Source organism: Chaetomium tenue (assembly GCF_020726465.1).
Source record: "Chaetomium tenue strain MPI-SDFR-AT-0079 chromosome Unknown F5144scaffold_5, whole genome shotgun sequence".
NCBI classification, from domain to species: domain Eukaryota; kingdom Fungi; phylum Ascomycota; class Sordariomycetes; order Sordariales; family Chaetomiaceae; genus Chaetomium; species Chaetomium tenue.
In genome coordinates this window covers 3,362,687-3,377,585 of record NW_027117333.1, presented here as the reverse complement: position 1 = coordinate 3,377,585, position 14,899 = coordinate 3,362,687, and the positions used below count along the sequence as shown (strand labels likewise).

At 58.0% G+C, this 14,899-nt stretch overlaps 4 protein-coding genes across 4 annotated transcripts; 2 read left to right on the top strand and 2 right to left on the bottom strand.

The window, feature by feature from the left end:
- Positions 1-80: 80 nt before the first annotated feature.
- Positions 81-2,774, bottom strand: F5144DRAFT_654879 (uncharacterized protein; the record flags this gene model as incomplete). The annotated part of the gene is made up of 2 exons (XM_066793112.1): positions 1,721-2,774; positions 81-1,665 (listed from the first exon to the last, which is right to left on the bottom strand). Coding segments are annotated over exons 1-2 (2,334 nt in total), but the record flags the coding sequence as incomplete, so codon positions are not given.
- Positions 2,775-4,335: 1,561 nt separating this feature from the next.
- Positions 4,336-8,211, bottom strand: F5144DRAFT_594474 (ribonucleases P/MRP protein subunit POP1-domain-containing protein; the record flags this gene model as incomplete). Its single annotated transcript, XM_066790582.1, has 2 exons — positions 4,336-7,236; positions 8,197-8,211. The coding sequence occupies 2 exons, from the start codon at positions 8,209-8,211 to the stop codon at positions 4,336-4,338; spliced, it is 2,916 nt and encodes a 971-aa protein (XP_066641844.1).
- Positions 8,212-8,677: 466 nt separating this feature from the next.
- F5144DRAFT_309302 (N-terminal C2 in EEIG1 and EHBP1 proteins-domain-containing protein) lies at positions 8,678-10,537 on the top strand. The gene is made up of 2 exons (XM_066783954.1): positions 8,678-8,685; positions 8,756-10,537. Exon 2 carries the CDS (start codon positions 8,880-8,882, stop codon positions 10,341-10,343), a length of 1,464 nt encoding a protein of 487 aa, XP_066641843.1. The 5' UTR covers positions 8,678-8,685; positions 8,756-8,879; the 3' UTR covers positions 10,344-10,537.
- Positions 10,538-10,932: 395 nt separating this feature from the next.
- On the top strand, positions 10,933-12,563 carry F5144DRAFT_654873 (uncharacterized protein; the record flags this gene model as incomplete). Its single annotated transcript, XM_066793111.1, has 2 exons — positions 10,933-12,214; positions 12,526-12,563. 2 exons carry the CDS (start codon positions 10,933-10,935, stop codon positions 12,561-12,563), a joined length of 1,320 nt encoding a protein of 439 aa, XP_066641842.1.
- Between the last annotated feature and the right edge of the window lie 2,336 nt (positions 12,564-14,899).

The following is a 14,899-nucleotide window of genomic DNA, read 5'->3' as shown; positions in this document are numbered from 1 at the left end:
TCACCACCCACCCCCCCAAAGTCCAACACCTCCCCCAACCCCAACCCCTCCATCCCCCCATCCTCAAACTCCCACCCCCCCTCCTGCTCCCCATCCCCCTCCCAACCCGGCACCTCCCCCTCCACATACCCCACCCCCTCCCTCCCCTCCACCTCCCCCCTCACCACCCTCACCTCCAACCTCCACCGCCTCCCCAACCTCTCCCTCCGCCCCGCAAACACACGCAACAGCGCCTCGTCCGCGTTCGCAAACTGCACCACCAGCGCGACGAGCTCGGTGGCGCGGCGCGCGGCGAGGGCTTCGGTCTCGAGCTCGTGCCGCGCCACGAGCTCTTCCATGCGCTTGGCTTGTTTTTCGCGCAGGCCGTGGATTTGCGAGAGGTGGCGCCGGGCCATGCCGTCGCGGATGCAGTATTGTTGGCGGAGTTGTTCGAGGTCGCGGGGGGTGACGAGGCGGTGGGGGAGGGTGGGGGGGTTGGTGGATGAGGGTTGGGGGGTTGGTTGGGGTTGGGGTTGAGATGGTGGTTGTTGTGGTGGTGATGATGATGGTGGGCGTGGTTGTGATTGTGATTGTGATTGTGATTGTGATTCTAGTTGTGGTTGTTGTTGTTGTTGCTCGCTAGGAGGCGGGAGGGTGGTCTTGCCGTTGCAGTAGTCCTCCATGTGCCTCAGTTTAATCTGCACCCGCTTCTCCTTCTCCTCCAGGCTGGCCTGCAGCTTGATCTCGGCCAGGACCTGGCGGTCTTCGAGGTGCTGTTCCGTCTTGGCGTGGCGGTCGCGCATCTTGAGCATGAGGTCCGCATACTTATCCCCCAGCGCCACCTTCTCCCTGTGCTGCCGCGTCTGCAGCGCGTCCTTCACCCTCTGCTCGTACTCGTTGAACCGGGCCATCTCAGCCTCCTGCCGCGCCCGGAGCGCCTTGAACTCGGGATGCTCCCGCGTCCTCCTCTCGGCCTCTTCCTTCGCCCGCTCCTCCGCCTCGGCCGCCTTCTCCCGCGCCACCTTCTCGGCCTCAAGCTCCGCCAGCCGGGCCTCCTCCTCAACCCGCCGACGCTCCATCTCCTCTTCCCCGTTACAAAAGTTGGGGCACCCAACGGACTGGTCCCAGACGGCGCCGCAAATATAACAAAACTGGGCCTTGCAGCGGCAGGTGATGTGGGTGCAGCCCTGGGCCAGCTCGACCAGCGACCGGCACTTGTAGCAGCGGCGCCAGCCCGACGACTCGCCCATCTTGAGCACCGCGTCGCTGTCGCGGTCCTCGGGGCAGTCCTGCCCGAGCTCGTGCGCGTGCCGCTTGCACAGGAGGCAGACCTGCGTGCGGCAGGTCTGGCAGAGAGCCTCGAAGGGGTGCTTGGGGTCTAGCTTGTCGGCGGGCGGGATGAACTTGCCGCAGGCCGTGTTGGGGCAGAAGATGCGCGCTTCCCAGGGGGTGTTGTACTGCAGCACGGCTCTGAGGAACTGGTCTTGCTTCTCGCGCGTGAGGACCATCTTGATGATGGCGCTCGGGATGGGCTGGGTGCAACACCTCGGCGGCATTCTTGATTCGTCCAGCATGGACTGCTCTACCATGACGGCCAGACAGTCACGGCAGTAATAGTGGCCGCACGGAAGCGCGTGCAGGATATTGTTGTCGGTCGTGAAATCTTCGCGGCAGCATACGCAAGGCCTGGTAGCCGTTAGCATGTCTGTTTCAGCAGGGGCTGCCCCCCTAGGGCACTTACATGGGCAAGCTCGGGCTAGGCCTCCTCCCCCTAAGCCTCGCCGCTATGCTCCGGGTGAAGCCCCTGACTCCCTTTTTTGTCCTCGATTTCACCAGGCCCCCTCCTGTCCTTTCCGCCCTCTCAATAGGGGTTCGCCCGGAAAGCTTAAGCTGAATCAGCGCAGGATCAACCTGGCTGATATACTTTTCGTACTGGGAAAAGCTGAGGGGCCTGGACTTCCTCTTCGTCGAAATTTCTACTGGCAAGCCAGGGGTCGTCGTCGCCGTCGCTGTCGTTGGCGGCTGGTCTGCTGTCCGCGACGTCATGATACTCTGTGCGGTCCTAGCCGAGACCACCGAACCTGCCCGGCTACGTTGTAAGGGGGGCGTCTCGAGGAACCGGCCAGCGGCGATCCTGTGGTCTTGTGTGCTGGGCCGTCGTGACGTTGGCAGGTCAATCCGCAGCGCCGCCGCCCTCGACACCAGCTCCTGCTCGATATCCGACTCGGTGGCGCCATCGGAGCGGCCCAAAACCTCGCGGACGTACTCGGCATCTTTCAGTTCGGGCAGTCCAGTCCGGCCGTCGACGGAGCTGGGCAGTAGCGTCGAGCGTCGAGCCGCCATGGATGTCACGGCAGCCAGTGCAAGTCGATCGACGGTCGAAGCGACTCCCGGGCCGTCCAGCGTGTGTCTGCCGGGAACCTGAGAGACATGACCTGGTATGGGGTGTGATGGCGTCGGGACACGGACGCGGACGTTGTCGAGAGGCATACGACCGGAGGGGCCGACGAGGGCGGGCGTTTATCGTTATCGCTCGGTCGGGGGTACAGGGGGGAGGGGGTCTCTGTCTGACCAGGCCCAGTGAGGCCTGTCTTGGCTGATCTCGCCAAGGCGGCTGCTGCCCTACGCTCCACAAGCGACGCGACCCAGGCCGACGAGTGAAGCTGGGCCTCTGTAAGAGGTCGGGACTGCGAGATGTAAGGGGGGCGGAAGGTCAAAGGGAGAGATCAGAAAGTAGCGCCGGATTTGGGTATCAGAAAAAAGTATGTGTCTGTTTTTACACAAGCACAATGCAGGGCCAGAACCGGTTTGTGTAACGTAACGTGAGCGTGTGAGTGCTCCCAATCGAATAAAGCTGACCGGTCGAGGGGGTGGGCAGGCGGGTGGCTGCGGTTGCGATAGGCTGGGTCAGTCAAGCCGGTGGTCGCCTTCACATGAATGGTCTAAGATGGCGTTCCAGATAATGTTACTCCTTGGTGCTGGGGTAATCCTGTGGGCAATTCCACAGACTCGTACGAGCAGTTTCAGCGGTCGTATGCGATGGATGAGTAGTCGTCTCGGTCTAGGTGAGCGAAGCAACCGGGTCCTGACAGAAAAAGTGTATGGAACGGAAAGGCACCCGCGGTGATGCGGACCGCCGACTTGTAAAAGGCACATCATCCGGGCCATCGGGGAGCTGTTTGCTGCCGCAACGCCACCTCTTTCGGCCTGCAGCCCTGCCGTTGCGCCCCCAACCTGCCGCTTCGCAAAAGCCCCGAGAACTTGGAGACAGGTCATGTACAAGGGCAGCCCGAGCAACCGAAACCCGGACCAGTCAGATCCGATCTCCACCAGGGTATCGAACAAGGGAGGAAGGATCAATGTATGCACCGTGCTGCCGCGACTTCTTCATATTCGAGATCCACCGAGACGGCGCAGTCAGTTATCTCGCCCGGGATGTGGAGCGATCGAGAGCGATCGTGATGCTGACGACCAATCTCTATGCGGTGATTTGGGTGCATGTATCAGAGCCCCGGGAGTGATCGACCGTGGCTGCAGAAAACAAGAGCCCATGATTGGCTTGTCGCCATCCTTGTTCCACAGGTGACGGAGGTGCAGGAGACCCAGTGGGTTGGAGCTTGCAATGTCAATGTGACAAGGCGACAAGGTGACAAGTTGGGTGGGCGAGTTATTGGGTTGGCTCAGGTTGGGTGGACGAGGGAGAATGTGTCACTTTTGATTGCCCGAGACGGTATTACGATCTCCAAACTACAGATCGGACCGTACGTGGGGTGTACCATATGCTGTAGCAGCTTGGATCTGTTTCAAACTGCAGCCCTTTCGCACCATCAGCCAAACGTAGCCCGGGAATCCAGACCAAAAGTTCACTCTCTCACCGTCAGGTTACGCAGTAATATCAGGTATATGATAGATAGCCCTTGCTTCTCATCACAAACAGGAGGCGGCTTTCCAGTCAGTTTGATAGGGATCAGCCTTGTTTCTTGACTCGCAGCGTCCGAGCCCTGCTTTGCAACCGTTCACCAGCTCCCTCTCGGGGAATATCGCCGAGAAAGATGATCGAGCCATGACCCCACGCGTAAGGCGATTTGGTGTCGTCGGTGGATTCCGGGCATTCCATTTGCGGCATCGAATTTGCGAGGCCGAGCGAAATCGGGAACCGTCACCAAACTGCTGCTTAGCAATAATTGTTTGTGCTGCCTGTCGTCTGTAGTGGCTTGGAATCCCAACCCAACAGGTCGTCTCGTCAAGTGACGCCAACCGAGCGAGGCGCTCGGTTAGTTGGTTACGCGAAGCTTGAGTCATTTGTCACTGGGGAAGAAGCAACAAAAAGCGCAGGCCGTTGCCGTCGGAACCCCGTCAAACAAGTTCCCATCTCGCCAGCCAACCCACATTTTCGCCCGCGTTCCTGACGATGCAGAGCTTCCCTTCCTTCGCCCCCGCCCCTCGCACCGACTTGAGGGCCTTTTCTGCCGAGATGGAGCCAATGGCCGTGCCCCTGCCCTCACTCAGACTAAAGGCGCCTGTCGTCACAAAACCAAGAAGGTCCTCCGTGTCGGGACACAGGGGGTGGTGCCCGCCAACGTCGAGCTCATTGGCAGCCGGTTTGGGGTAGGGGAGCTCTGTCGCGATTAGTGATTGTGCTAAGAGTTTTTTGCGTGTCTCCATGTCGATGCCGGGGGGCATCTGTGGGGGCACCCCCAATCGGGATCTACGATCGTGGCCCCTGTTCCTGGAAGAGTTCGGCAGCCCCCGAAGCCACTGCTCCCTCAAATCTCGAGGGAGGGATCCCGACGAGTGGGTTGAGGTTGGGTCGGGCGCGAGAACTTCGGCGTCGTCGGAGGGGTCGGCGATCCTTGGCTTCCGGGAGGGCAACCGGTAGATCCTGGCGCAGTTGTTTGCGACGCCTCTTGCGATAAAAGTTAAATGAATTGTGACGATAGAGTTTGTAGGAGGCTTGGCTGGATTGGGTAATCCGAGAAGCGAGGTGAAAGCCGTCTTTGATAGGCATCGAATTAAGCCCAGGGCCGCTCCTGAAGGTTCGGGGACTTTCGCGGGCGCGGACTCTCCCGACCGTTCCGGGGGATCAATATCCATCTCAGTCCCATCCGGGATCGACGAACTGGTGGTCTGGGAGAGGGCAAACAAATGTTCGAAATCGCAAGCCAAACCGTCTCCGGTTTCGCCTCTCCGACCAGCGCCCAGGTCGAGCGACCTCCACTCGACCCTCTTGCCCTTCGGGCGGCGATCCCAATCCTGTTTTCGCTTGACTCGCTGCTCCAGTTCCCAGTCGCGCCCGGCATCGGTCGCTGGGAAGTCGCCGGGGAACCACGGAGCTCCGTGCTCAAACGCGATTTGTCTCTGCTCATTTAAACCGCCCAGTCGGGGGTTGCCGCCGCTCGAGAGGGGGCAACGCATAAGAGTATACCAAAAGGCCATGATACACTTCCACGGCGCCAATAACGTCCACGTGCCTTGCGCTTGTCCATCGGTAGACGGCCTCGAGGCGAGCAGCATGACAGGAATGGGAGGGTCGGCGGCGGATACCTGGAGGGTTTCTCCGGGGGCGTTCGCTCCTCTCCGGCGGTTGATGGATTTTTGGGAAGGCAATTGTGAGGCCTTAAATCGACAATCCCGGCTGAAGATATCAGATGGCTTCAAACCCTCCTCGACCGGCCATTTCGTGAGCGTCTCGACAAGAGGTCCATCGGCACCGCCATCCAGTGGGATGTTGACTCTTTTTGGCGGATACGCCAACCGAGGGTCTTGCACCGAAAAGGCGAGGAGCGCATCCTTGGGGAGTGAGGCGGGATTTGCGACGCCAGCAAGAGACTGGAAAACCTGGCCATGACGCTCCTGGCTGCCTGGCTCGCCACAGTATGGTTGAAGAATGCCAAGCAGCGCCTCGGTGGATGCAGGACCGGTGAGCTCAATGCTCCCGATCTCGAAGCGCAAATCCTCGATATGAAGCCGAGGCTTTTGCATCTTTGCAAGGTTAAGGAGTTCCTGGAATAGGTCGAGGAAGCAGGATGGATGAGTGCGAATCAACAGCTGTCTTTGCGGCTTCTTTGGGTGGGTCAAGTCCATAGCATCGTCGGCCTGGGCGGGTGCTTGGGGGTTCCAGACGATGGTTGCAGGCCCGATATCTCGTCTCGAGTCCTTGACCTGCTTGCTGAGAATACCCGTCCATTTCCGCACGCCGGCCCTCCACTTCTGTCCCCTGGCCCCCCAAGCGCTTTCTTGTGTCAGTCCCAAGCCCTTCAAGACGCGCTCAGCACCATTAGCTGTCCCATATAAACCAATGGTGCTCATGTAGCTCATATCCCACACCACTACCCCTTTCTGGCCCGAGGCACGGTGGGTTGGGCGATAGCATTTCTCGGTTGGGGTGAGGGGGACAGCGAAGCGCCACAATGGTTTGCTTGGTTCTGTCATGGTGGCCCGCTTCGCATGCCAGAGGTGTGTCGGCAGCCACGTCTTGTTCATTTGCCGTTTCCTGAACTTGGAGTCGACCTTGGGCGGTTCGTTGAGCATGTCGCGCCGAATCTTGGGTCTCGCCGGCCTGGTGTGCACGGTTGGCTTCGACCCTCCTGGGGCCTCGGTTCCTTCGGCGGCGGCTTTCTCGAGCAGCCTTTTCCTTTTCCTCGCGGCTAGGATGCCTAGCTTTTTGGCAGTCTCGGCGCGGATGCGGGCTCGGGTGGTGCGAGGGCGGCGCTTTCTGGCCTCGACGGTTGGGGTGTTGTCCTCCCACATCTCCCTCTTGGCCCGCTCACGCAGCCTCTTTGGTACCCGTTTAGCATTGTGACTTGCGGTCCTCCTCCGCATGGCCCGAGGCACTTGCTGGAACACGCGGGTTGCATTGACGGCCTTGCACTTGCGCATGCTGTTCTCGAGCGCCTTGATCTCGAATTCGCGGGCATTGAGGAATTTCTGCAAGTCAAGCTTGCCGTCTTCGAGGGCTGCATCTGACGGCTGGGTGCGGATGTTTCGGGCATCCTGAAATTTAACGCGTTTCGCAGATCGCCCGGTCATCATCGTCGCCGTCGCCGTTGTCGTGGGTCGTCCATCGTGGGGTCGAGATTTGGTGTCCTTAGTTACTGCCTGGGGATCTTTTCGTTTCTTCCCCTCCGTCCCCTTTCCGAGGGGCAGAGATCGTTTACCGTCCATAGGGCCAACATGGGGCTCAGGATCGCGCGAGGTGGTAGTTGTTTTGAACGCGAAGGTTGTCGAGAGAGAAAGCAATAGCAGATCGACACTGGACTGATGAAGCCAATTAATTTTTGGAGCTCTTATCGGCGCCTGCAGTGGCTTATCAGTAGCAGTGGTGGGGCTTGGCTTGGCGAGACTAACACAGTAACTTAGGCCTGGAGGGCCATCGGTGCGCTGTAAGCTTCCAGGTTCTCACTCACCCATTGCAACTACCTACACGAACGAGACCTACCTTGGTATCTACGGCCCTCATAGCTATGTCCAACGAGAGAGTTAGGTTCTGCCATGTATCCCAAGTATGTTGGGAAATATACACATTCAAAAACCAAAGCTTGCTCTCAGCACTCACTCACCCTCTAAAAATGAACCCCTGAATTGGTTAAGCTTCAGCCCACTTGCCCGTTCGCAGGTCTCGGCAGAGGCTTCTCAGAACCTGGAAAAAGCAGCCCCGCAATTTGACCATGGGCCCGCCCGGTTGACACGGACGAAGGTCCCTGAACCGTAGTGGGTCCACCTCTGTTTCCACTTCCAAGGAGGCACCTAGCATCTAACATCCAATCCCCTGAATTGAACAACTGCACGCCGCGCGGAGGAGACAAGCTTTCGTCCCGAATCACGCTCGCTTGGTTTGCCTCGTTGGTAGTGTCCCGCTTCGGCATCAAACGTTACCACGCAGCTGCGGACTCTTTGGTTCCCCGATTCCAATCCGGGTTCCCGGCATCTAAATCTGGTAAGCAAGCAAAGCAAAGCAACGCAAAGCAAAGCAAAGCAAAGCAAAGCCGTCAGCAAGCAATCCTTGGCGGGCCGACGTCAGCTCGTGCGGTTCCCCCCTTGGTGCCTTCCCTCCACATCTCGAACAGAACTGACGAACTGGGAAAAGGGAAGTGTGGCAGACCCATCTGAAATTCGGGTCTCGATTGCCCAATTGCCGGTTAGGGAGGAATGAGTCTATCCCTAACTGACTAAACTACCCTAATCGACTGCCCACATCGAATGCCACATGCGACATGCCACATGCACCCACATGCCACCCACATGCTAGTAATTAACTAAGGTAGTGATAACGTTTTAAAGCGGCATTAAAGAAAGCATGGATTCCCTCAGTAAGTCCGACGAACCATTCCCCTTCTTTCCCGTATTTGCCGTCTTTCCGTCTTATCTAAGTCGTTATCCCTTGCTTCCCTCCCTTCCCTCCATCAGGAACCCCCCTTGTTACACAATTCTGCGCCTCCCGTTTGTCTCAACTGTGCCTTCTACGGCCGAGCTAGATAGATTTCCTCTTACCATCAAACCCCGGTTTCCTTTTTTGCGCGACACACCACATACCCCGGGGTTTTTTTTTGGTTTTCTTTTGCACTAAACGACTTGACGTCACCTCACAATGGGGTCTGGCCGTTCTGTGTAAATGCAACCACGTCACGATTACCGCAGCACGAACCCTCTGGTGACGGACCTTGCGCTAATATGCAATTCTTCCCCAAAGTGAGCAAGGGCAGAAAGGTACGACCACCGTCCCCGCCAGGGTGCCCCTCCAAATGAGTGAAAGCTGATTCATGTCTCTGTTCTGCAGCCCAAGTTTGATGTTCACATCAAAGTAAATACAATTACAAATCCGTCCCTGAAGGAAACCCCACAGCGCTAACGGACATCAGATATCTGATCTCAACAATGTACCACTTGTTTCCGGGGTGTCCATGATCAAATGGCATCTCCCACACAGCATACATGGAGAACACCGTGGGCGGACACAGAAACGCCCCATTCTAAATCACAGGGTCGACTACAACTACTCCAAGATCGTCCCAGTCCGCATTGGCATCGACCGCAACAACAGCCTGGGCGAATGCGCTATCGAGTTTGAGGTAGTGCAGGAGTTCAGTGCTGGTGGCTTGGCCAGCGTAGCCGGCCGGGACGAGAAGATCACCCTCGGTACTGTCCGCCTCAATCTTAGCGAGTATGTCGAGGAAAGCGAGGCGGTGTTGCGGGACGGGAGTACCGCCAACGCCATCAAGGAGTCGCTGGCGTCGCCCGTGCAGAAGTCCAGCCACCACCGCAAACGCAGCTCGCTGAGCACCACCGTTTCCCCAGTGACCGACCCAAGCCCCCGACCTTCCAACGAGGAGGAGCGTCCAGCATCAGACGTCCAGGACGGCGTGGTGCGGCGCTACCTCATGCAGGACAGCAAGATCAACTCGACACTCAAAATCAGCATCTTGATGGTGCAGGTTGATGGCGAACGCAATTACGTCGCCCCACCCCCCAAATCCGCCCCCGTCTTCGGCGGCATCGCCGGGTTCGTCGCCGGGGACACGTTCGAGCCCGTCGACGTTGGCGCAACGACCCCAGGCCACGCGCCCTCATCGTTCACCGGAAAATCACGCGACATGTTTGAAGTCCAAGACATGTACCGCCGCGCCCTAGCCGCCAGCTGGGCCAGCCAGCCCGGCGAGCTGCCGGCCGACCAATGCATCGAAAACATCTTCGGCGGCGGCGAGGGCTTCGAAACATCCCCCAAACCCCGCCACGCACGGGGCCACTCCCGATTCCACCACCACCACCACCACCACGCGACCTCCGCCAGCCACAGCCAAAGCCGAAACGGACCGGGGCGAGACCACAGCCCACCCAACACGCGGCGCAACTTCCGGCGCGACGACAGCGGCTCCTCCTCGGACAACGGCGACATGATGGGCACACTACGGCCGCGCGACGTCGCCCGCCTGCGCCGCCACCTGCGCGACTCCAGCGCCGCCAGCGACCGCAGCAACGCCACCGTGCTGGGCGCCGACTACACCCGCGACCGCGACCGCGACCGTGACCTCGACCGCGAGTCCAGCCGCGGCATCGGCGTCGGCGTCGGCATCACCGTCAACGGCAGCACCGTCAACGGCGGCGGCAGCACCGGCCTGCGTGAGCCTTTCCCTTCCTTCCACCACCCCCACCATCGCCGGGAGGATAGCAAGATCACTCATGATGGGGGGGGGCTGCGCAGTCGGAGTTCGAGTTTGGTGAGCTTGGCGACGGCGACGACGTTGGGGAGTGATCTGCACGCGGAAAGGGGCAGGGAGATGGGTGGGTTTAAGAGGGCCAGGGAGGTGGATGAGGGGGAGGTGAGGGATGATTTGGTCGCGTGGACTGTGCCGGGGGCGGGGTATTAATTGAGATGGGGAGAGATGGGGAGGGGGGTTGGGTTTTGGTTAAGAGTAGGCCGGCGAGGCGTTCATAGATGGGGTTGTGATTGTGAGAGAAAGCGGAAAATTTTGGGCATTTGTCGTTCATTCTTAATTGTATATCTGTTACTTTGGCGGTTGTATATGGATAAACGGGTTTCCCTCTCCTTGTGTATTTCTTTCTTTTTGTGAGTTCCTTCCCTCCATCGGTTCATACACCCCCCATAACGGTTCTTGCAGTGTGGTTTTCGCAAGAACTTGCATATTTCGATTTCTACCTAAGTATTTGCCAAACAACACTGATGAGTAAGTCTTTGCTGACTTTGATGCCTATAGAACAGCAAACTTTCTCGCCACCCTTCTTATTCTTAATATCTTGACTCTCAATATACATAAGATAGACTCGAGTAACCCCAAAGAATCGCAACCTATCAACTAGTTGACTACATCTCTGTCTTGATTCATCAACCGAGCCAAGTCTCCACCCCTCTCCATCCCATCTGCCCCAACTCTAACGCAGCACATGCTTACTCACACAGCATCACCCAAGACATCAATCACCATACCTAGCCACCCCATGGAAGGCAACCCAACTCCACTCGCCTCAGCGGGACCCCAAAGTCGTCCGATAACTGGTCTCCCCGGCGACCGCAAGATAGCGGCAGCTGTTGGTCAGAAGAAGACGATACCTGGGACTAGTAGCGCCCATGATCCTACGGTAAAGGGGCCTATGATCAAGTCCATACCACTGCGGATTGTCACCCAGAACTTGGCGAAGCTATCCATCCGCAAGAAGAGGCCACTAGATGACCTAGTCGACTCGGTCGAGGCATGCGATATCAGCGGCGGCGAGCCGGCCCGTGCAACCAAGAAGTCGTGTGGGGGGTTCTGTGGCGGTGACAGCGATGCCGTGGGCGGGCTGGGCGAGCACAGCATCGACTCGGAGGAGTTGGTGGCGATGTGGATGGAGGGGAGGGCGCACTCGTGCTACAGTGTGCGGAACGGGCTGCGGGCGCCGCCGCCGTCGCCGATCTTTGTGTTCGATGACACGAGCAGTGATACGACCAGCGAGGACGCGGGCGGCAACGACGCGAGCAGCGACTGGGAGACGGCCGAGGAGAGCGGCGCGGGGGGAGAGGACGAGGTGCGCAGCAGCGAGGGGAGCGAATATAGCGACTGCAATGACGATTCGTACGAACCTAGTGAGGCGAGCACCGATAGCGATGAGGGAAGCGAATGGGACAGCGATGATTTCGAAGGAGATCTGGATTATTTGAATGTCGGGTGGTGGAACAACCGTATGGAAGCGCCCACCTTCAACTTCGTGAAACAGGGCATCAAAGGCAAGGCCGTGGGCCAGATTTTCCCGCCCATTCCACCCTTCGTCCGCTGTTACCTCTGCTTAGATACTCAGTTGTCTATCCTTGGCCTGCCCATCTTTGAGCCGATCTATCGCGATGACATTCAGCACCTCAAGCCTGGCGTTGTTCTGATATGTGGCCATATGTTCTGCAAGGCCTGCTGGACACCGTACGTGGAAGACTACTATGACTCCATCGCCGATCGTGACGATGACGATGCTCTTGAGCAGATAGAGGGTAGCTCCCACGAGGAGGACGACATGGAGATGTCGTATGATGATGATCCGTGCTCTGAGGAAGCAGAGGAAGGAGAGGGGGAGGCAGAAGACGAGGAGAGGGAAGAAGAAGAGGGAGATGGAGAGGAGGAAGATATAGAGGAAAATGAGGAAGAAGAAGGAGGGGAGGAAGAGGAGTGGGAAGAGGAGGAAGAGGGGGAAGAAGAGGGGGGAGAAGAGGATGATGAAGTAGAAGAAGAAGGAGAGCAGCTTCCCCCTGCTTGTCCTGTCCTATCTGCCATTATGGGCTGGTTTACAGTAAGTGCGAGTGCGAAGTTACTGTGGTGGATTTACCTATCAACGAGAGGGACCCAGCAGCCTCCTAAGAGTATCAGATGAACTATCGTGATGGTAAATGGAAGGAGGAGTTTCCGAAGACCCACGGCAGAGTAATGCGCTGGTGTTCTGAGCATCAACCCTGAATATGGATCTAGGTCCTATTTAAGTTTATAATCTAAGAATTGTAATATTAAGAAAGTATTTACTACCAGTAGCTAGTGTTTCTCGTAGTGCCCTTACTAAGGTGTATGTTAGGCAATGGTTTCTTTCGAAGCAAGGACTGGAACATGTAAGAAAAAAGGGGGAATCAAAAGACGGATACCCTGCCTTGTCTCAATTCTTTGATTGGGGATGATGAACCATTATCATGTAATGCTTGGTACATTGCTTGGAACATTGCTTCATTAAAACCTGGCCTGATTTTCCTTCCACTGTAAACTAATGGTTTGCTATGTGAGAAAGCCCCATTCTCTATCCTCTTTTCTCTTCATGTCAATATTCCTTTATCCTGTCCTCATGCACGGAGTCCGGCAAGTGGCTCTTTGCATGCGCTCACTACAACCAAGCATCAGACTATGTTCTTTGTTGACTTTCCCTTTCCAAGTGCAAGATGGGACAACCAACTGTTGCAAGAATGAGCACAGTCACCTGTTCTCACCGTATATATTCAGTTGTTCTACGCACAGTTAACTGTTCCATGTTTCTAGCCCTACACATGTCATAAATATTATTATTCATACTCCGCTATGCCCTAGGGCGTGCCGGACCCTCTGCTATTTAGTGTACAGGAAAACCGTGCCCTCCCGGGCCGGGTGAAAAACCCCTACCAACAATCACATGTCATAAATATTAAATAATAACCAGCATGAACAAAATACCTTTTCTCAAGCCTGTTCAAAGCCAACCCCGTGACCCAGGTTTCTCGAGTATTTATACCACTCGATCTTGATCCAACCCAAGAATTCTTCTACAACTCATACCTCACAATCTAAACAGCGACTCACCCAATACCAACAGTCCCTGCTAGCAAACCAAACCGTCGACACTAGGTCCCAACTCGACCACCCAACCTCTCGAGCTCAGGCCCGTCTGCTTCCACCAGAGGCCGGCTTCGCATCACCTCTCAGACCCGGCACCGCTCGACTCACCTACAACAACCCAGAGCCCTCTCTGGCTTACCCCCAAGCTCAACAACACCAAAACCCAACCGCCCAATATGGGTAACTCCAGTACCACCCCCAACACCAACCCCATCCCCAACCCCACCTCCCACCCCAGCGACGACGACTACCTCAACTCGCGCCGCGCCTCCCACGCCATCCTCGCCGCCCAAGGCATCGACCCGCTCGACGTAGCCGACCCAGCCGACGACTGGGTCCCCCCCACCCGGACCCAGGCTCGCAAACCGTCCCGGGACCAGACGACGACCGAGGCCCGCGCCGCCACCATCTCCACCACCACCCCCACCACCACCACCCCCCCACAATCCCCGCACCGCCGCCGGGACGGGAGCACCAGCACCGTCTCTACCACCACTACTACCCCTACCACCACCCCTCCGCATTCGCCGCACCGCCGCCGGGAGTCGCTGGACCCGGAGTTTACGACGGCGGGCCCGTCGCTGAGCTTCTTGAAGGCGCAGGGGGTGGATCCGTTGGATGTGGCGGAGGAGGGGGAGTGGGAGGGGCAGGTGGGGAAGAAGAGGAGGGTGGAGGGGGGGTGGGGGGTGGGTGTGGATGGGGGTGTGGTGAAGGGGGAGGTGGTGGAGGGAGGGGGAAAGGAGGAGGAGAAGGAGAAGGAGGAGGAGAAGGAGGAGGAGAAGGAGGAGGAGAAAGAGAAGGAGAAGGATAATGGTGGGGAGGAGCGTTGGTCTGATGATGATGAGGATGAGGATGATGATGATGAGGAGGAGGAGGAGGAGGAGGATGAAGAAGAAGACGAATATGAGAGGAGAGAACGAGAGCTGGAATTTCCACCACAGCGGCCGGACGATTACTGGGAACCCGAGGACGACTACACGAGGAGTGTGCGGCGCCAGTGCACGGTTAAGAACGATGACCCTCACAGGCCAAGGGGTGCGCCAGAGTGGGCGACGTGGTTCGGCGACAAGCGGGAGGAAGCAGAGCGCTTCCAGGATTTGAGGTCGGCGATGGGCGGTTACTGGTGTGGAGGGGCACCGCGCTTCGCGCGGTGCTGCCTCTGCGCCGATGCGCAGCTCTCTCTCCGCTTTATACCCGTCTACACACCCCGCGAGGCCAAAGACCGCGAGGATCTGCCGGATCTCGTGCCCGGCGCGCTGCTCATGTGTGGGCACATGGTCTGCCGGCCTTGCTGGGAGCGGGTGGTGGAGTTGCACGTCAACGAAGCCGAAGCGGAACCCGACTTGATCGAGCAAGAGGGTTACCCGCCTCTCACTTGTCCGGTCTGCCACGTCGAACTGTGCCATTCCGTGTGGCGGTGCCACATCCCCGCCTTCCGCATGCCGCGGAGCCTCGAAGACCCGGAGGCGAGCTACACTTACGTCGACCGTTGGGGTCCGTATTACTCCTACCTCGACATCGACGACGAGTGGATGGAGTATGTGCCGCCGCTGCTCGGCGAGACAATCCGTCCGAACTGGGGTGGTAAA